The sequence below is a fragment of the Salvelinus alpinus genome, chromosome 30, assembly GCF_045679555.1.
Source record: "Salvelinus alpinus chromosome 30, SLU_Salpinus.1, whole genome shotgun sequence".
Taxonomy (NCBI): domain Eukaryota; kingdom Metazoa; phylum Chordata; class Actinopteri; order Salmoniformes; family Salmonidae; genus Salvelinus; species Salvelinus alpinus.
Window position 1 is genome coordinate 14,932,786 of NC_092115.1, and position 22,226 is coordinate 14,955,011.

Sequence of the window (22,226 nt, forward strand, 5' to 3'; positions counted from 1 at the left end):
TTGATGAAATTCAAACATGCATCGCCTCTCCTTCATGATACAATGTTTTATAAGAGTATATGACGCTGTCGGACCTGCGGTAGATTATTTTAGGGCCAGCCTTTGGTATTTTAGTTTTCCTAATAAGTGCAACCAAGTTATGATCACTTCAACCTAGTGCCACTGATACAGCTTTAGAACAATGTTCAGCCATGTTAGTAACAATGTGATCGATACAAGTTGATGATGTGATACCGGACCTATTAGTGAACGTTCTGGTTGGTGATGTCATAACTTGGGACAGGTTACATACGTTGGCAACAGAAATACGTTTCTTTCTCATTGGACAGTTGGTGTTTAAAAAAAATCAGTATTCATATCTCCCCAAAAATATATTTCCCTATTTTCATCAGATACCTTATCCAACATTTTGCAAATTCCATCAAGATATTTCACATCAGCACTAGGTGGCCTATAGCAGCAACCAACTACTATAGGTTTCAAATGTGGTAAATGCACCTGTACCCATAGCGCCTCTAATCCATTCAACATTAGTCCTTACGTTGTTTTGCTGGAATATGACTCTGGGTGTAAACTGCAGCTCCACCGCCATATCTATTTCTGTCCCTCCTGAACAAGTTGTATCCATGTATAGAGATGTCAGCATCATCAAAAGAAGAGTCCAGGCGAGTCTCTGATATTGCCAATACATGAATATTGTTTGACTGCACTAGACAGCATATTTCATGAATGTTATTCCTTAAACTGCATATATTTAAGTGAGCAATTAACAGACCTTTCTTTGGTAGATGTACAGTATTTATATGTCCAAACATGAATCAGCAGATGGAATCTGAGAGAGATACTCAGTCAGTGTGTGTGTGTGTGAGGCTGGAATTACTTGTGTCTGTCGCTCCTCCTAACTCCATGGGAGGGAGGGTGAACAATCAGTTTGTCATACCTCAGATATGCCATGTCACCTCGTTCTCTTGCAGCCTTCATGGCTGGTTTTAGTTCCTTTCTTCTTTGACGGACTGCATCTGAGAAATCCTCATTGATGAAGATGAAGGACCCTTTAAGGCGTTTGGCTTTTTCAAGGACTGCAAGCTTATCCTTGAACCTGAGGAATTTCACTACAATTGGCCTGGGTCTGGTTCCATTTTCACCACCATTGGCACCATTAGTGACCCCTGGTTTCCCAGACCGGTGAGCACGTTCCAGCTCTACCTGTTGATCCAGTTGTAGCTCCTCAGAAAACAGCTTTCGAACTTTGTCCAGTGTCTCACTTTGACTCTACTGGATACCATCTATTATAAGATTATTTCTCCTCAATCGTCCATCCAGGTAATCAGCCTTCCCAGACATGCTCTGGGGGCCCTCCCTGACTGTGGTGATTTCATTCCACATAGAGGAACAGTTTCTGGAAAGTGTATCCTGTTTGGTCTTCAGTACATTCACATCCTTCTGTGTGAACTGAAGGCTTGTTTTAATGTCTTGTACATCTTTAGTCAGGTCGTCCAGCCGTTTGTTGGTAGACTCCATGATCATTTGTATGAAGCTTTCTTTTAAAGTTATTTTCCTGCTGAAGTATCATTTCCTTATAGAAAACGTTCTGCTTCTCCAAGAGTTCACGTACCTGCCCAGCAGAGATGTGATCCTGTAACGGCTGTCGTAGTCGTTCTCCTCCTCAGACGAGGAGGAGCATGGATCGGACCAAGATGCGGATTGGTAAGAGTTCATTATTTAATGGAAAAACAACAAACACTACAAAATACAACAACCAACAAACGTGACTAACCTGAAACAGTCCTGTGTGGCCCAAACACTGACACAGGAACAAACACCCACAAAACACAGGTGAAACCCAGGCTGCCTAAGTATGATTCTCAATCAGGGACAACGATTGACAGCTGTCTCTGATTGAGAATCATACCAGGCCGAACACAAAATCCCAACATAGAAAATCAAACCTAGACCAACCCACCCAACTCACGCCCTGACCAACTAAAACAAATACAAAACAAAGGAAAACAGGTCAGGAACGTGACAGAACCCCCCCCTTATGGTGTGAACTCCGGGCGCACCAGCACAAAGTCTAGGGGAGGGTCTGGGTGGGCGTCTGTCCACGGTGGCGGCTCTGGCGCTGGTCGTGGTCCCCACCCCACCATAGTCAACCCCCGCTTCCGTGGCCTCCTCCCAATATCCACCCTCCATGTCAATCCCACTATTCCAAAGAGCAGTAACAGACTGAGGGGTAGCACCGGACTGAGGGGTAGCACCGGACTGAGGGGCAGCACCGGACTGAGGGGCAGCACCGGACTGAGGGGCAGCACCGGACTGAGGGGCAGCACCGGACTGAGGGGCAGCACCGGACTGAGGGGCAGCACCGGACTGAGGGGCGGATCCTGGCTGGCGGAAGGCTCTGGCGGATCCTGGCTGGCGGAAGGCTCTGGCGGATCCTGGCTGGCGGAAGGCTCCGGCGGATCCTGGCTGGCGGAAGGCTCCGGCGGATCCTGGCTGGCGGAAGGCTCCGGCGGATCCTGGCTGGCGGAAGGCTCCGGCGGATCCTGGCTGGCGGAAGGCTCCGGCGGATCCTGGCTGGCTGGCAGCTCCTGGCTGGCTGGCAGCTCCTGGCTGGACGGCTCTGGCTGATCCTGGGTGGACGGCTCTGGCTGATCCTGGCTGGACGGCTCTGGCTGGTCCTGGCTGGACGGCTCTGGCTGGTCCTGGCTGGACGGCTCTGGCTGGTCCTGGCTGGACGGCTCTGGCTGGTCCTGGCTGGACGGCTCTGGCTGGTCCTGGCTGGACGGCTCTGAAGGCTCGGGACAGACGGGCAGCGCTGGGCAGGCAGGCAGTTCAGACAGCGCTGGGAAGGCAGGCAGTTCAGACAGCGCTGGGAAGGCAGGCAGTTCAGACACAGGCTGCGCTGAGCAGGCAAGCAGCGCAGGCGGCGTTGAGCAGACGGCCGACTCTGACCTGCTGAGGCGCACAGTAGGTCTGGTGCGTGGTGCCGGAACTGGAGGCACTGGGCTGGAGACACGCACCACAGGGAGAGTGCGTGGAGGAGGAACAGGGCTCTGGAAATGCACTGGAAGCCTGGTGCGTGGTGTCGGCACTGATGGTACTGGGCTGGGGTGGGAAGGTGGCGCCGGATATACCGGACCGTGAAGGAGGACACGTGCTCTTGAACACCGAGCCTCCCCAACCTTACCAGGTTGAATGGTCCCCGTAGCCCTGCCAGTGCGGCGAGGTGGAATAGCCCGCACTGGGCTATGCAGGCGAACCGGGGACACCACCTGTAAGGCTGGTGCCATGTACGCCGGCCCGAGGAGACGTACTGGAGGCCAGATATGTTGGGCCGGCTTCATGGCACCCGGCTCGATGCCCAACCTAGCCCTCCCAGTGCGGCAAGGTGGAATAGCCCGCACTGGGCTAAGCACGCGTACTGGGAACACCGTGCGCTCCACCGCATAACACGGTGTCTGACCAGTATGACGCCCTCTCACTCCACGGTAAGCCCGGGGAGTTGGCTCGGGTATCCAACCCGGCTTCGCCACACTCCCCTTTATCCCCCCCCCAATACATTTTTGGGTGAGCCTCTCGGGCTTCCAGCCGCTCTGCCTTGCTTTCGCCTCATAAAACCTCCTCTCCGCTTTCGCTGCCTCCAGCTCCGCTTTGGGGCAGCGACACTCCACTGGCTCTGCCCAGGGTCCTTTACCGTCTAGGATTTCCTCCCAAGTCCATTCCTCCTTTCCCCATTGCTGTTGTTCTTGCCTTCCTTCTCCAATCCGCTTGGTCCTGTTATGGTGGGTGTTTCTGTAACGGCTGTCGTAGTCGTTCTCCTCCTCAGACGAGGAGGAGCATGGATCGGACCAAGATGCGGATTGGTAAGAGTTCATTATTTAATGGAAAAACAACAAACACTACAAAATACAACAACCAACAAACGTGACTAACCTGAAACAGTCCTGTGTGGCCCAAACACTGACACAGGAACAAACACCCACAAAACACAGGTGAAACCCAGGCTGCCTAAGTATGATTCTCAATCAGGGACAACGATTGACAGCTGTCTCTGATTGAGAATCATACCAGGCCGAACACAAAATCCCAACATAGAAAATCAAACCTAGACCAACCCACCCAACTCACGCCCTGACCAACTAAAACAAATACAAAACAAAGGAAAACAGGTCAGGAACGTGACAGATCCTCGTCATTTTTCGGAGGCATGATAGTAATTATAGTAGGATGAGCCCTCTATTCACTCCGTGAAATGAGAGACGCCAGCAGTAGAAAACTCTGGAAATCGGTATTCCTAAAACCGAGACAAATTGAAGTACGGTCCTAGCCACAAGGGCTAACCGCTTAGAGTGCTTGGTATCCAGCAATAGTAGCACAGGTTGTCTAGCTTGATAGCTAGCAGCTAGGCTAGCTGCTTTGCCAATGTATTACCACCTTGTTTGAGCTAGGATCCCTGGACATATATCAGTGGTCCCAGAGATAACGCTAACTGCGTCCCAGGATCCAGATATGAATAGGAAAACTATTGTAAACTTTTATTAGCTAACTAGGTAGTTTGTTGTTAAAGTAAAACAAACAGAGTCTCTAGTCTTGTTGTACTGCTCGTATTGAAGTGGAAGAGGTTAGCTAGTTGCCAATTAAACACCAGGAACTGACCCACCAAATACCTGAAGAGGTGGGAAAAGGGTGGTGGTTTTATCAGAAGAGTTATTAAGAAACATTACTGCATTGGGGCTTTTCAGTTTCAGGTTGATTTAGTGTGAGTGGTGTGCATGGTAGGCAGAGATTGTGGCATTGACTATTCCATTGGTCCCATTGTACCAGGGAAGCTAAGATTCAATCATTTCAGCGTTAACCCACGATAACCATCAACTGTGCTCTGTCGGAGGTGACAGGTATCTTAGGTTGAATCTAGGCTGTGGCCTTTGACTGTCAGAAATGTTTTGTACCACAAAAATAGAAAATAAGTAATGGTAGTGCTTCTTCAGTGCCTACCTTTCTTGAATCACAACAACAACGCCACCCCCGAGAGACTATCTGTACTTAAAGGTTCCCAGCATCTTACAAGTTCAAGTCCTGTAATCATTTGCAATATGTTCTCAAGAAGAAGAAATTCCTGCCTGCAAATTGATTGCTTTCAAGCTTTCTCTATTTTATTTAAATACCAACATTCTTAAAAGCCAGTTTATGTAACTCTTAAGACCTTGGTAGCCCAATGTCATTGTTCTCATCTGTTGATTGGGAATCCATGGTGGCACCTTTCAACGTCCAGTAAATATTTCCTCTAGCAACATTGAGTGTCAGTCTATCCAACAGATGGTCTAAGGCTATGTTTCCTCAAATCAATAGGGAAGCTGCATAGTCTTGACTGGTTAGTTGCTGTCCATGGTCCTGACGTGCTAGGGGAACCTTACATAGCTGACATAAAGTAGCTACTCCCGACTGTAACATTAATAAAAGCACAGATGTGGTTCAGAACACCGGGCTCTGTTGCTGGGCTGTGCACTGAGTAGACCGACGACATGTCTACTGTTGAATAAGTACATGTATGAAAACAAACGGTTGAACATTTATTGTAAAAATAGTCACGCACTTACTTTCCAAGGATAGACGTTTGTCATAATTGGTCTACTTCTGTGTTGAAGTCGTGCAGGGTCCAATATTGAAACTAGAAATATCGTAGTAGGCTATACCTCGTGCACCTGACGTCACATTATTGACATCAGTAGCTGTGTGCGAGCGAGCAGCCTGTAGCTTAAATACCAGCAGCAGCGGCAGGTGCAGTTGTAGAAACAACACAAACCAAAGCACACTGTTGTGGGAAATGTTGGAAACTGCTGGTAGAACAAAAACAAAGCTCAGAAACATGTGTTCTGTGGTGTCGTAGGCTACGTTTTTTAAATATATATATATATATATATTGCTTTTGATGTGTTCATAACTTCTGAAGAGACACTTCTGGACATTTTCGGAAGGAAAGGGAACGTTTCTAAGAAGTTGAAGCTATCAAGCTATTTTGTTTCAGTTAGGAATTATGAATAATTCCGTCTATGGCGATGGCTCGAACATTTCAGAACTAGTTCAACCGCTCTGTGTCTCCCACAACCAAAGCACTTTCCCGCCACTGCGACTGGAATCCAAATCGCTGGTCACTTCAGCCACTATGTTCGCTTTTGGAGTCATGGGGAACCTCATTGCCATTGTTGTGTTGTGCATCTCAAAGAAAGAGCAGAAGGAGACCACGTTCTATACGCTGGTTGTTGGAATGGCTATCACGGACCTGTTGGGCACCTGTTTCACCAGCCCGGTGGTTATCGCCACCTACATAGCCCAGAGGTGGCCCGGTGGAGAGCTACTGTGTGACTTTTTCTCCTTCTCTATGCTCTTTTTCGGCTCGGCTGGAATGTCCATTCTGTGCGCCATGGCAGTTGAACGATACCTGGCCATAAACCACGCGTATCTTTACTCCCAATACATTGACCGGACGACGGCGCGTTTGGCGCTCATGGGCATCTACCTGGCTAACATTGTGCTGTGCATCATGCCCAGCTTTGGTTTCGGGAAGCATGTGCGCCACTTCCCGGGCACGTGGTGTTTTTTGGACTGGAGGGCGACGGACCCCCTCGCTGCCTCATACTCGTTTCTGTATGGCGGGTTCATGCTGGTGTTGATTGCGGTGACAGTTCTGTGCAACTTCGCAGTGTGTCGGTCACTTGTGGGGATGAGCCAGAAGACGCGGATAGTGAGAGCGAAGGTGTCCGCGCAAGTAGGCTCACGGCGCGTGTTCCTGCCCTCCGTCACCTGCCCGTCCGCGGCTGAGATCCAAATGTTCTGGCTGCTGATATTTATGACCATCGTTTTCCTGGTGTGCTCCATTCCTTTGGTGGTAAGTGAAATGCTAATATTGGAAATGTAATTTAAGTTATTGTGCATGCATTATGTTATGGGCATGAGTTTCAAATATGACCTAAACTATCCAACACAGACACAAATTAATAGTATATTGCTGAAAAATTGTTTGCGTTATCCACATATACAACTTTTATATATCAATCTGACAGGTGCGCATCTTTGTAAACCAGCTGTATGGTCCTTCCAACATCTGTGCCGGAGTGAATCCAGATTACCGCAGTGATCTGATGGCCATTCGCTTCGCCTCGTTCAACCCCATTCTGGACCCCTGGGTATACATCCTCTGTAGGAAGAACCTGTTGGTCAAGGGCTGTGAGAGGGTAAAGAAGACAGTTGGACAAGTCAAGGCGGGCCGCGGGCGTAATTTAGGCTGGGTTGGCACTAGCAGTCATCATTCACTCCCGTCGTTTGAACACAGCAACGAGACCAGTTACGCGTCATTACGCACGACCAACTACAGAAACGATTCGGAGACCCAGGTTACCACCAAAAATAAATCGTTTACAGACTTTACCATGCGACAAGCCTGGGACCTTGACACGGCGCGGGCGAACTTTCATCCGTTTAGTGTAGACCAGACTACCGTGATCGGTTTCGAGGCGGAGATAGCGGTGGTGTCCAACCCGGCCATGATCGCGTCACAGCTCGGAAGCAGCGAGGCGCTTCCGGAGATGTGCTCACCAGCAGGTCTTCATAGACACGTCAGTAAAGTGGACATAGTCACCTGTACCTTCAGCACACTAAGCTCCTGTCAATCGGAGAAGTGTCTCTGATCAACTGTTTCCCAACAAACGTAAATGTTTTCATATAGACTTTTACAGCAAATGTCTGAGATGCTGAACACAGACAGCCAGACAGACACAGGTCGTTTACCTTGATGCAGCCTACAGGTCAGATTACAAAGGCTGGGCTTCTGCACACAGGAGATTTTACAAAATGGACCCATTTGGACATTTTAAGATGCACTTTATGAATCTGTAACGTGATTGTATTATGATCATACTCTAAGGGGACCATATACACCTACTTGCCTTCAACACAGCATTATCTTTATGCTTTTTGAATTCAATGAATTTAAGAATGACATTTTTACACAGTGGTCCATTTTATTTGATCTTCTCAATATATTCAGATATCAGTCTTTGATTGATACAAATATGTATTTTTTTCTGTTAAATGATGCACACAACTTAATGCAGACAGACAATAATGCACTGGCTCAATCAAGTATTGGAAATGCTGCTTCTTTCTGTGCCATACCCGTGTTGCATGCTGGGAATAGTAACTGGATGTACCAACATGTCCAACTTAGTTTTGTACTGTTTAATATTTTTGATAATATAACTGTGAGTGATGATTAACTTTCCTATTTAAATGTGTTTTAAAGCTATTGGAACATTTATTGTGAGCTCTTTTGAAAAATATACATCATTAGTGTTGTGCATTTTTGTATTAATGGGGGATTAAATCAGCTGAACAGCACACATTGTTTCCTGAAATATGTTTAACTAAATGCACTTCATGACTAGTGTGTGAATGACATAACAAGCAAGTTACGGAAAGCACACATTTAAAGCTGATCAAGGTTAAACAAGATCGGTTCCGACAACAGTTCAGAGTCATGGTGACATCAAGTGACTTGTCATCAAGTTTTGTGGTGTAATTTATTAAATGAAGCATGGCTCCATATATGTTTTTGGTGTTGTTTATTGCCTATTATTTTCCTGAGAACAATATCAATGAACACTTGTGTTGAGAGATCGTCGACCTAATAATGGTCACACACTCTCAGACCATTGATGAAAAGTGTGAAGGAGTGTGATGCCCTCTTGAGATGAATAGTGTGAACTGAACACCTTTCGCTCCATGTTCCTGTATTTATATATCCAACCTGTAGGGAGCACTAGAACACAAGGATGAGTACCTGTTAAACCGCTCTAGCTGAAAAGGACTGTCTCCATGGGTACATTTACAATAGTCTTAATTTGCAACTCTCGCCTCTATTTCTGCATTGATCTGAAAGACGTGGACATGCGAAAGCAAAATCACACTTTCTTGTGTTTTCTTTCCTGTTTCAGGTCAATGCAGATGAAGGATTTAAATGCACCCCTATGATGGTGAGATATAGGACTCCCAACCCAGCAGAGGTGAAGCAAGGGTTATGGGGTCAACCTTAGAAAGAATAAGCAATCCATTGTATATTTAGAAATACTTTATTCCTACACAGAATAATGCCGTTGTACAAAAATACAGGAAACCATTTAAATAATTATTATAATAATAATAACATTAATAATATTGACTGTAATATTGCTCTGAAATACTGAAACAACAATGACAAATAACTCAACTAAGCTTGTAACCTGGTAAAGTTTTCCACCTCTGGACTATTAACTTCCTTTGTGTGAAATGAGACATACTGTATGTTGACGTCAGGGTTGGCTAGGTTGCTTTCTAAATGTAGTCTGTTAGAGTTAGTAGTTACCTGTCCAAACACTTTCATTTGTAAGGTAACTTTTGGATTACCCCAACTCAGTAAAGTAATCTGATTACTTTCAGTTACTTTTAGTTTACTTTCCCCTTAAGCAGCACTAGAAGAGGACAACAAATGAATATTACCAATTGAATGACATCTATTGCAGGATAAATCAATGTTAGAGTTTAAATAGGCCACCATATATGGATGTTCATTTTACTTTATGGGTTGGTAATGTAGGCTTCTTCTAACACATTGCTTTCTACTGTAATACAGATAATAATACGATTTCGCTAAATCTTTACTTTTAAAACCAAAGTCTGTCCGATTTTCAGTCATTCCAATTATCTTAATACCCCTTCATCTTCAAGAATAGGACTTGGATATATGGAAATATAGTTGAGCCAAATTGTTTTACCTGAGCATAACCCGAAAACGAAGGACCTGTTGATTATGATTGTGTTGTCATGGAGGACTGATTGGGCTCGTTGCTTCGAGTTTAAAAAGAAATGCTGCTCTCATGGAGTCGCATGCTTTGAGCACTACCGAAAAATGAATTGCATATGCTGCATTTATAGGCCTATTATTTACGTTTTTGTTGGTATTTCGATCATTTGCAGCTGTTTAATTTAATTAAGTCTACTAAAAGTGCGCTAGTGTGAGCATGTGTTCATTTGACCTATGGACATGTTTTTTTTATCAACACAAATTATATTGTGCAATAAAATCCCCACTTGTGGTCTCCTTCAATTCAACTCGTTTTGACAGTATGGAGCACAATACCATGGAGGAGTTTAGAAGGGAGGAACTCCTTTAAACTTGTATTCCATTGGCTGGGATCAGCACTATATATGCAGCTGTTGCAAGAGCGCATTTTTCACTGGCTGTCAATTGGTCGCAAAAACAATGATTGATGGGCAACTTAGACTTCATCAATTCCCCCATTATTGGGTTAAAATACACATATACACGTGTGAACAGACATCCACAACAACCACAATCCGTAAGGCAAATAGCGAAATGAGAGAGCACCAGTGTGATTCACATCAATGCACTATGTAGATAGCAATAATAAGTGATTTCGGTATGGCCCGTAGGCTACACCACTGCTGTTTTCCATACCGCCTTGTGCTTAAAATGGGATCATCTTTGGATGGCGACAGCAGTAGCACCATTGGAAGACGTAACTTGCTTGCACTGTAGCCTACAAAAGCCTATGCCTGCTCTTTTACCGCGATCCATCTAACACATTTTGTGTGTCAACATAGTGGTCTCAGACTCAAGCGGAAACACGTATATTTTCGGCTTTTTTTAATGCTGATTTGAACGTAATTGTGAAAACAGAAAGGTTTCATAAATACTTTGTAAACACATTCCACAGCCATCAATGTCTGTCATTAGGTGTGTGTACACGTGTGCTTGTGAGCAATGAAGAGAAACAGGAAGAATGCAGTAGCATGCCACAATCTACATGGTTTTGCATTGGATTTGCTTACACTGTATAATCTACTGTGTGTGAGTGTTATGTGGATTTCTCAGTGGTGTAAAGTACTTAAGTAAAAATACTTGAAAGTACTACTTAAGTAGTTTTGGGGGGTATCTGTACATTACTTAACTATTTATAGTTTTGATAGCTTTTACTTTTACTTCACTACATTCCTAAAGAAAATAATGTACGTTTTACTCCATACATTTTCCCTAACACCCAAAATTACTCGTTACATTTAAAATGCTTAGCAGGAGAGGAAAATGGTCTAATTCACACACATTAAGAGAATGTCCCTGGTCATCCCGACTGCCTCTGATCTGGCGGACTCACTAAACACATACTTTGTTTGTAAATGATGTTCGTGTTGGAGCGTGCCCCTGGCTATCTATAAATTTAAAAAACAATAAAATGGTGCTGTCTGGTTTGCTTAATATAAGGAATTTGAAATTATTTATACTTTTGATACTTAAGTATATTTTAGCAATTCCATTTACTTTTGATACTTAAGTATATTTAATACCAAATACTTTTAGACTTTTACTCGAATAGGATGTTAATGTGCGACTTTCACTTTTACTTGAGTCATTTTCTATGAAGGTATCTTTACTTTTACTCAAGTATGACAATTGAGTACTTTTTCCACCACTGGGATTTCTTTAGATCTTGTTTTTAGATTTATATATTGGTCCAGAAAATCTATATACCAAACATTATTAAGATGGGGCTCCCGAGTGGCGCAGCAGTCTAAGGCACTGCATCTCAGTGCTAGAGGTGTCACTACAGACCCTGGTTCGATTCCAGGCTGTATCACAACCAGTTGTGATTGGGAGTCCCATAGGGCGGCGCACAATTGGCCCAGCGTCATCCCGGTTAGAGTTTGGCCGGGGTAGGCCGTCATTGTAAATAAAAATGTGTTCTTTAACTGACATGCCTGGTTAAATAAAGGTTAAATAAAATAAAATAAAGATCTGATCCTTTGAACATTCACATGACTTGACCAAAGATTAACTATTGTACGATACAGAAACGGCTGTAGTTTACAAACAACAATGAGTTGAATCATATATTTGGGATTTGAACAGGTCACATAACAATACTGTATGCTTTTAAACAATTTCATTCTGAAATGTACTTCAAAATACACATGCTGAAGTTATATTAATTACTTTTTCAGATTTTCTCAAAATGCCAATTTTGATTGTCATTATTTATGTGTCCTGTCTAGACACTTGTAGTAACTATGTTGACACCACATTTCATGCATTTACACCAAACAGAATTTGTTCAGTGGTGCATTTTGATATTGTACTAAATATAGTACAAGGACGTGAATGGGGTAAAAGTGATCCTAGAAGTAATCATTTCGTTTTTTCAAAAGTATCTGTAATCTGATAACAATATTTTTGCTGTTAACGTAACGGATTACAGTTTATAAAAAATGTAATCCGTTACATGTAATCCGTTACACCCCCAACCCTGGTTGAGGTTCTTGTTCTGATCTTTTTGATGTTTCAAAACAACATCCCACACAATTTAATGACAAAGGACCCAGCAACACAACCCACGGGATATGTGATCATGACAATAAATATAAATCTACAGTCCATCTCATATGAAACAATAATAAATAAATAACTTATTTGTGATAAATATGTTGGTTATAATACAGTAATTCAAAAGAGATGCATGGCATCCATTTGGTAGAGTTCAAGTCAACACTGAAAAATGCAATTATGGTAGGGAAGATCCCTGTTTTGAAGGAATTAACATACTGTATGTTGACATTGTCAAAAGTGTTTTGAGCTTGTCGACCTGTGGTCAAATGCAATGAGATGTGGTCCTCTTTGAGACCTTTGAGTAAATATTTTCAGCAGTACCCCAGGTCAGTCTTATACATATCCCAACTGCTGTGAATATTCAAATCCCACCATTGTGTGGTCGCCGTCTTGCCATTCGCTCATGACAGTTTCCCATTGCCAACAAATTCACTTATCCTCAACAGGAAATGGACAACGGGAAGAGGCGTGGCCTCGCTCCACCATCATAGACACTAGAGAATCTCCATTCTGCTTTGTACTGGGGACCAGCCCTGCTGCATATGTTTCGGAGCAACCACTCTGCCCTTCCAGAACCCAGAGGCTCTCCCTAGACCCAGCCTCAACGGCGAGCCACCATCTGTATATTCTCAGGCAGGGGTGAGTGACAGCCAGTCGCCACCCCCTCCTATTCTCCCTCCTCCAGGCTGGCTCCCTCAGCCCATACACATGCAGCTGGCCGCCGACAGCGACTGGATGGTCTGCCACGCGGTGTGGGCGTCCATGAAGGACACGGGCTCGTAGCTGTTGGGCCGGCAGCAGGGGTGGGCGCTGACTCGCCGGGAGGTCCTTCGCGGCAGGGACCCGTCCTCCATCAGGGCCCTTAGAGCCAGGTCGTAGTTGGTCCTGGACGACTGGCAGGAGCCCACGCAAAACTTGAAGAGGACGATCTCGTCCGAGTCGAAGCCCAGGCCCAAGTCCCGCACCCGCATCTCTCGTTTCTCCACCCTGCAGTCTGGGCTGCTCTGCTGGGGCTGCCGGCCCTTCCCGTTGCCCTTTCTATCCCTCTCTTTCTTCTTCCTCCTCTTCTTTTTCTTGGCCGAGCCTTGTGGTTCGGCGTCTGAGTTGCGAGGGGAACGTCTCCCCCACCGGCCACTGGGGTGGTCGTCCGCTTCGTCCATCACAGAGAGGTCTGAGAGAGAGAGGGAGAGAGATTTTGTTGTTATATTTAGCCATAATTATTTTTTAAAATCTTTTTTTATTTTATTTTATGCAATTTACTTAATTTACTGAAATGCTGTACAATTGCTTTGGCAATATCTACAAATTGTACTTCATGCCAATAAGCAATTAGAATTTGAGAGAGAGAGAAAGTTAAGATCAGTGGGTTATACTCTAGAATCGTGTTGCACACCCTTCGTTTACTCTTCTCTTTTCATGGAGAACATCATGCCTGATTAACAAGTGCAAGGCTTAAATTGAAGGTCCTGTTGAACATGTAGATCTAGTTCCACTCTTACCATAGAGGCCATGCCAGGGGGAGTACGGGTCACTCTTCTCCTCTTGTTCCTCATCCACCTCAGGTAGAGTGTCTGGGAGCTGCCTTTCCCCCATCCCTCCCACCAGTCCCACAGCCTGGACAGAGTCTGCCTCCAAACCAGCACCCATACGGGCCCCCTCCACCAGGGGCAGCAGAGAGACAACCACCCACAGCAGCACCTACAGGAGAGGACAGTCCATGAGAATTGGTACACGGAGCAGAGGACCAATGCAGCCAACAATATGACAACTATAAATAAGGAGGATGATAAATATGATGATTATGGATGATGAAGTAAATCATGATGAATCTGGTGGTTATTATGATGACGATAAAGCTAATAAGTAACTCACCTTCACATTCCTCAGGTGGTAAGGTGCACCTGCTGATAGTCTGATGGTCACCCCTGGTCTGTCCCTCCTCCTCGTCCTCCATCTTGGCCCACCTGGAGAGAAAGCAGAACAAGGCCTCGCTCTGTCAGTTGTTCCGACCTTAAGAACACACTCTTACAAGAATGACATAAACGAACAACATGATGCGGGCTGCTAGTGTCAACTTGTCGGTACATACAGGCACAGAACTGCTCCTGTCCAGATAAAGGCTACCTTCAGTCAGATACCAGTCAAATACTTCTTTAGAAGGAGGTAGAGCTGGTTCTGTTGATGGGGAACACGGGGATCACATAAAGCGGTGATGCTTCACAGAGATCTTAGAGGAAACCACAGAGATGAGGAGTTTGTGATAAGGGGTTTGAGCATGGATTAAATGTAGACGTTTATATAGGAGGCGTACGGTGTGACCGGGTTAGCTGTATGTCAATGATAGCGCCGCACATCTCACCTAAGGACTGTTACTATAAAGAACATTCAAAGGCTCAGAACACAAATTTGACTGGCGTTCAGCACATCAGCTAAAGGTCCCTGGTTTGACCCCTGGTTTTCGGCACCAACTTTGAGGTGAACAGTAAAGTAAAACAAACAAGTAAATAGCACTAATAGTGCAGGTTCACACTCACTGAACTTGAAGACAGATTATGCTAAAAAAAACAATGGGTGTTTGTTCCACTTAATTTGTTAAGACAGTCAAGCACCTTTTGCAAGAACAGCAGACTATTATATAAATTGAGCTCAGAAACAGAAACCAGTGACATCACCTTTCCATCTCTCTCCAAAGAGCTGAGGTGTCACTTTAGATTCATGGATCCAGCATCCTACAGTACATTCATCTTCCATCCTACTGGTTCTCTCTGTCCTCTCAGCTCTCCATATATACCCCAGCTGATGTGCCATTTAAGTAACACCATGGGAAACGTTCACATGTGGAGGGATTGACTAGAAACAACTCGCCTCCTCTGGGAATCTCAAAGTCCATTTAAGGTGAAAGCAGACAAAATTGGTTGATTTCGACATCATCTACAGATGGTATGGCAAAACAAAATTCAGCTCAGAGACCAAAAACAGCGACACAGAACATACCATGATTCAGTGAAAACAAGCATAGGCCTATCTATATAAGATGCATCAACAGTAATCTATCATCCACCAGATAGAAGCGATAGTCTGGTAGAGCGGGACGTGAATGTCCATGGTAAGGTATGTAAACTCTGCGGCTAGTCAATGTTTCTAAATACAACCCTCAGGGTACGTCTCCAGTACGGCACCCTATTCCCTTCATAGTGCACTACTACTCCCACAGGGACCTTGGTCAAAAATAGGGCTCTGGTCAAACGAAGTGCCCCATCAAGGGAATAGGGTGCCATGTGGGAAGCATCCTAGACGATCATCACAATGCTATCTTTACCCAGGACGAGGGAGTACTGACAAGATGACAGTACAAAGGTTACGATAGGGTCTGTGTGTGCATCTCCAACCTGCTTCAGAGGCTTGACTATATCAATATAGTTACTGAGAAACAGTAAGTCAAATCAGGGCCAGGGAGAATGCAGACGTCTGTCTCTTACACAATGGAACCTGAAGGGCAGAGGGAAATGTGTGTGTGTTTGTGTGTATGCGGAGTAGAGAGACTGCAATCCAACTCCCTCTCCCCTAACCTGATTTAAAAGCTGACAATTGTGAGAGAGAGGCTAAAGGAGCTTTTTCAACAGATCCCCTCTTGGTCCCTTGAGAGGCCTTGTTTTGAGTCCTTAATGCCACAGCTGGGAGCGTTTAGCCTCCTTTAGCCTTGTATGCTGGGTGTATGTGGGCCTGTCTGCCCGGCTCATTTCACCCCATTGCTCTGGAGCTGTTTACAGCCCAACGCCTCCAGCCCCTCAGGGGGTAAAAGGTGGAGGTGGGCTAGCCGAGTCCTGAAGACCTCCAGAACTCCAGAGCTTCAGAGCCTGTGTTCATGGTGTGTTCATGGTGTGTGTGTGTGTCTGTGTGTGATTGGCCTCACTGGTCTGATTAAAGGCTTTGGTTTGGTCAGCAGCCTCTTCATTCGCAAAACTGAAACAAGGAGAGTTGATTGCTTGTCACCTTATATTTGTGTTGATGGTACAGTTTCCTCCCCTTATTGAATACACCCACAAATTACAGTACCAGTCAAAAATTTGGACACACCTACTCATTCAAGAGTTTCTTAGTTTGACTATTTTCTATATTGTAGAATATTAGTGAAGATATCATCACTATAAAATAACACATATTTAATCATGTAGTAACCAAAAAAGTGTTACACAAATCAACAAATATTTTATATTTGAGATTCTTCAAAGTAGCCACCCTTTGCCTTGATGACAGCTGTAACGGCAGCCTTCCTCCTCTTCGTCTGAAGAGGAGGTGTAGCAGGGATCGGACCAAGACGCAGCGTATTCTGTGTTCAACATGTTTTAATAAAGAGACGCTAACGTGAACACTATACAAATACAAAATAACAAACGTGGCAAAACCGAAACAGTCCTATCTGGTGCAGAGAACACAAAGACAGAAGACAACCACCCACAAATCCCACCACAAAACAGGCTACCTTAATATGGTTCCCAATCAGAGACAATGACAAACACCTGCCTCTGATTGAGAACCATATCAGGCCAAACAACAAACCCAACATAGAAACACAAAACATAGAATGCCCACCCAGCTCACGTCCTGACCAACACTAAAACAAGGAAAACACAAAAGAACTATGCTCAGAACGTGACAGTACCCCCCCCCACCCCAAGGTGCGGACTCCAACCGCACAACCTAAACCTATAGGGGAGGGTCTGGGTGGGCATCTGTCCGCGGTGGCGGCTCTGGCGCTGGACGAGGACCCCACTCCACCATTGTCTTTGTCCACCTCCTCAGCGTCCTTTGAGTGGCGACCCTCGCCGCCGACCTTGGCCTAGGAACCCTACCAAAGGGCCCCACTGGACTGAGGAGCGCCTCTGGACTGAGGGGCGCCTCTGGACTGAGGAAACTCCTCCGGACTGAAGGGCAGCTCATGACTGAGAGGTAGCTCAGGACCGAGGGGTAGCTCAGGACCGAGGGGTAGCTCAGGACCGAGGGGTAGCTCAGGACCGAGGGGTAGCTCAGGACCGAGAGGTAGCTCAGGACCGAGAGGTAGCTCAGGACCGAGAGGCAGCTCCGGACTGAAGGGCAGCTCCGGACTGAAGGGCAGCTCCGGACTAATGGCAGCTCATGACTGGAGGGCAGCTCATGACTGAAGGGCAGCTCATGACTGGAGGGCAGCTCATGACTGGAGGGCAGCTCATGACTGGAGGGCAGCTCATGACTGAAGGGCGGCTCTGGCAGCTCCTGACTGGCGGGCGGCTCTGGCAGCTCCTGACTGGCGGGCGGCTCTGGCAGCTCCTGACTGGCGGGCGGCTCTGGCAGGCGGTAGACTCTGGTTGTTGAGGCTCACAGTGCGGGGAGCAGCAACAGGGCGTACAGGGTTCTGGAGACGCACAGGAGGCTTGGTGCGTGGTGCCGGAACTGGTGGTACCGGGCTGGAGACACGCACCTCAGGGCGAGTGCGTGGAGGAGGAACAGGGCTCTGAAGACGCACAGGAAGCCTGGTGCGTGGTGTTGGCTCTGGTGGTACTGGGCTGGGGCGAGGAGGTGGCACCTGATATACTGGACCGTGAAGGCGTACTGGAGCTCTTGAGCACTGAGCCTGCCCAACCTTACCTGGTTGAATGCTCTCCGTAGCCAGGCCAGTGCGGGGAGGTGGAATAACCCGCACTGGGCTGTGCTGGCGAACTGGGGACACCATGCGTAAGGCTGGTGCCATGTACACCGGCCCAAGGAGACCCACTGGAGACCAGATGCGTTGAGCCGGCTTCATGGCACCTGGCTCGATGCCCACTCTAGCCCGGCCGATACGAGGAGCTGGGATGTACCGCACCGGGCTATACACACGTACAGGAGACACCGTGCGCTCTTCCGCATAACACGGTGTCTGCCCGTACTCTCGCTGTCCACGGTAAGCCCGGGAAGTTGGCGCAGGTCTCCTACCTGACTTCGCCACACTCCCCTTTAGCCTCCCCCCAAGACATTTTTGGGGCTGCCTCTCTGGCTTCCAGCCACGCTTCCGTGCTGCCTCCTCATACCACCGCCTCTCGGCTTTAGCTGCCTCCAGCTCTTCACGAGAGCCGCGATATTCTCCAGCTTTAGCCCAGGGTCCCTTACCGTCCAGAATTTCTTCCCATGTCCAGGAGTCCTGTGTAATAGGTCGCTGCTGCTGCTGTCCCTTACCACGCTGCTTGGTCCGGTTTTGGTGGGTGGTTTTGTAACGGCAGCCTTCCTCCTCTTCGTCTGAAGAGCAGGGATCGGACCAAGACGCAGCGTATTCCGTGTTCAACATGTTTTAACTTCTTATGGCTGAAGGGGCAGTATTGAGTAGCTTGGATGAAAGGTGCCCATATCAAACGGCCTGCTCCTCAGTCATAGTTCCTAATATTTGCATATTATTATTAGTATTAAGAAAAATTAAGAAAACCCCTTGAATGAGTAGGTGTGTCCAAATTTTTGACTGGTACTGTACATACAGTGGGGAGAACAAGTATTTGATACACTGCCGATTTTGCAGGTTTTCCTACTTACAAAGCATGTAGAGGTCTGTAATTTTTATCATAGGTACACTTCAACTGTGAGAGACGGAATCTAAAACAAAAATCCAGAAAATCACATTGTATGATTTTTAAGTAATTAATTTGCATTTTATTGCATGACATAAGTATTTGATACATCAGAAAAGCAGAACTTAATATTTGGTACAGAAACCTTTGTTTGCAATTACAGAGATCATACGTTTCCTGTAGTTCTTGACCAGGTTTGCACACACTGCAGCAGGGATTTTGGCCCACTCCTCCATACAGACCTTCTCCAGATCCTTCAGGTTTCGGGGCTGTCGCTGGGCAATACGGACTTTCAGCTCCCTCCAAAGATTTTCTATTGGGTTCAGGTCTGGAGACTGGCTAGGCCACTCCAGGACCTTGAGATGCTTCTTATGGAGCCACTCCTTAGTTGCCCTGGCTGTGTGTTTCGGGTCGTTGTCATGCTGGAAGACCCAGCCACGACCCATCTTCAATGCTCTTACTGAGGGAAGGAGGTTGTTGGCCAAGATCTCGCGATACATGGCCCCATCCATCCTCCCCTCAATACGGTGCAGTCGTCCTGTCCCCTTTACAGAAAAGCATCCCCAAAGAATGATGTTTCCACCTCCATGCTTCACGGTTGGGATGGTGATCTTGGGGTTGTACTCATCCTTCTTCTTCCTCCAAACACGGCGAGTGGAGTTTAGACCAAAAAGCTCTATTTTTGTCTCAACAGACCACATGACCTTCTCCCATTCCTCCTCTGGATCATCCAGATGGTCATTGGCAAACTTCAGACGGGCCTGGACATGCGCTGGCTTGAGCAGGGGGACCTTGCATGCGCTGCAGGATTTTAATCCATGACGGCGTAGTGTGTTACTAATGGTTTTCTTTGAGACTGTGGTCCCAGCTCTCTTCAGGTCATTGACCAGGTCCTGCCGTGTAGTTCTGGCTGATCCCTCACCTTCCTCATGATCATTGATGCCCCACGAGGTGAGATCTTGCATGGAGCCCCAGACCGAGGGTGATTGACCATCATCTTGAACTTCTTCCATTTTCTAATAATTGCGCCAACAGTTGTTGCCTTCTCACCAAGCTGCTTGCCTATTGTCCTGTAGCCCATCCCAGCCTTGTGCAGGTCTACAATTTAACCCTGATATCCTTACACAGCTCTCTGGTCTTGGCCATTGTGGAGAGGTTGGAGTCTGTTTGATTGAGGTTGTGGACAGGTGTCTTTTATACAGGTAACGAGTTCAAACAGGTGCAGTTAATACAGGTAATGAGTGGAGAACAGGAGGGCTTCTTAAAGAAAAACTAACAGGTCTGTGAGAGCCGGAATTCTTACTGGTTGGTAGGTGATCAAATACTTATGTCATGCAATAAAATGCAAATTAATTACTTAAAAATCATACAATGTGATTTTCTGGATTTTTGTTTTAGATTCCGTCTCTCACAGTTGAAGTGTACCTATGATAAAAATTACAGACCTCTACATGCTTTGTAAGTAGGAAAACCTGCAATATCGGCAGTGTATCAAATACTTGTTCTCCCCACTGTACGTACACATTGAATTGTAAATTTGCTCTGAGTAAGGTTAGGTTTGCAATGAGATGGGAAGAAAAATGTAAGCTATCCTTATTGATGAGGGTGGCAGGTAGCCTAGCGGCTAAGAGCTTTTGGTCACTAACCGAAAGGTCGCTGGTTCGAAACCCCAAGCCGACTAGGTGAACAAAATCTGACGATGTGCCCTTGAGCAATGCACTTAACCTTAATTGCTTCTGTAAATCGCTCTGGATAAGAGCATCTGCTAAATGACTAAAATGTTTATATACAAATATTGTAAACAGTTGTATTAAACAATAAATAATTACACATTCATTGTAAATAAACTAAGTTGATATTTGCTCAGGGCTAGAGTGTGTTCCACCCAAGACTAATATATGGACAAATGATATTGCTTGAACATAAACGTGTTTCACATTATCATCACTGAGTTGGGTATAGCTAGCTATATGGTGTAATCCATAACTACTTTTACATTTTAGTTAGCGGTGGCTAAAGTTAGCTGAAGTTTGAAGTGGCTGAAGAAAACCAGACCATGGATTACAGTTTCTCCAGGTCAATAGACTACTTTTAAGGTGAGGAACCATCTAACATCAAGTTGTAAAATCCTGAACTTCGCCTTTAACAGCCCAGATCCACTCTCTCCAGAACAGAACAATCTTCTATAAAGAAGCCCATTAGAGGTGTTCTATCCTCCAGCATTACCTGTCACAGACAGAGCCCTACAGCAGGGGAACGGACCTCACTAAATCACCATCACAATAACAGACACCCGGGGAGAAAGAGGAGATTAAATTACTAGCCACTGTCGTGTCTTCCCCTGATCATTACCAGACACACTTTTATCTGGGTACAGAAACTTCCATAACACCTATGATGATATACACGGCATGCATGTTCCTTATTCCTTCTGGTTCCTGCGCAAACCTGTTCTAATATGTCCAGTCCATCCAGTCAGAACAGACCATTTGTACACCTGGCGGTTGACTACTTGTTGCTTTTCAGATTCTGTACTATGCTGGTAGCAAACACACACACCCATAATCTCCACAGTCCCGTACTGTGTGTTCTTACGTGTTAAAGTGGTGGGTTCGGGTTTGATTCGCCCTTTAAAGTGGTGGGTTCGGGTTCGATTCATACCCTCCCTCACATCACTTCTTGTTGAACGCGGAACAAGGAAGAGCTGCGGTTTTGTTTGTTTGGAAAGTTTGTTGTTTGAAAGTGTATTGGAAAGTTCTTGGTAGCTAGCTAGCTAGCTTCTTAGTTTGGATCCCGCGACGCATTTGGCATCAGTTGCTGGGACTGCTTGTCTCTTTCCAGTGACCCTGCCGACCAAGAACGGGTCTGAGGAGATATTTGGCGTCACAGCTAGCCTAGCTGCTAGCTAGCTGCATATCAAGCTAGCAGCGTTTCCTTGAGCGCAGCCCATGACGCGGTTAGCTATTATGGCTGGGACTGCGGATTGGCCCGGGTTTGTGTCTGTCTAGATCCCTGCTGTTTGTTATTTTCAATCTTCCCTGTGACCTGCCCTGTCTGGAACTGCGAGGAGTAACAGCATAACCTATGTTGCTAGCTACCATGACAAAGACCAAAGCCAGCGGGAGTACCGTTGAGGACAGCGGTGTCTCTCTATCACAAGTGAAGAATCTTTTAAACGAACAAAAAGAGACCTACAAGCAAATGTTACAACAACA

General features: G+C 45.9%; 2 protein-coding genes across 2 annotated transcripts in view; one reads left to right on the forward strand and one right to left on the reverse strand.

Annotated features, from left to right (window-relative positions):
• Window positions 1-5,835: 5,835 nt before the first annotated feature.
• ptger4c (prostaglandin E receptor 4 (subtype EP4) c) lies at window positions 5,836-8,397 on the forward strand. The gene is made up of 2 exons (XM_071376198.1): window positions 5,836-6,889; window positions 7,065-8,397. Exons 1-2 carry the CDS (start codon window positions 6,038-6,040, stop codon window positions 7,686-7,688), a joined length of 1,476 nt encoding a protein of 491 aa, XP_071232299.1. The 5' UTR covers window positions 5,836-6,037; the 3' UTR covers window positions 7,689-8,397.
• A 721-nt stretch (window positions 8,398-9,118) lies between these two features.
• LOC139560168 (artemin-like) overlaps window positions 9,119-22,226 on the reverse strand; it is a 30,273-nt gene continuing 17,165 nt past the window's right edge. The window contains exons 2-4 of the mRNA XM_071376717.1: window positions 14,309-14,400; window positions 13,936-14,134; window positions 9,119-13,607 (exon numbers count right to left, since the gene is read on the reverse strand). Coding sequence (XP_071232818.1) covers window positions 13,132-13,607; window positions 13,936-14,134; window positions 14,309-14,400 — 767 coding nt within the window. The 3' untranslated portion in view covers window positions 9,119-13,131. The remainder of the gene's footprint in view (window positions 13,608-13,935; window positions 14,135-14,308; window positions 14,401-22,226) is intronic.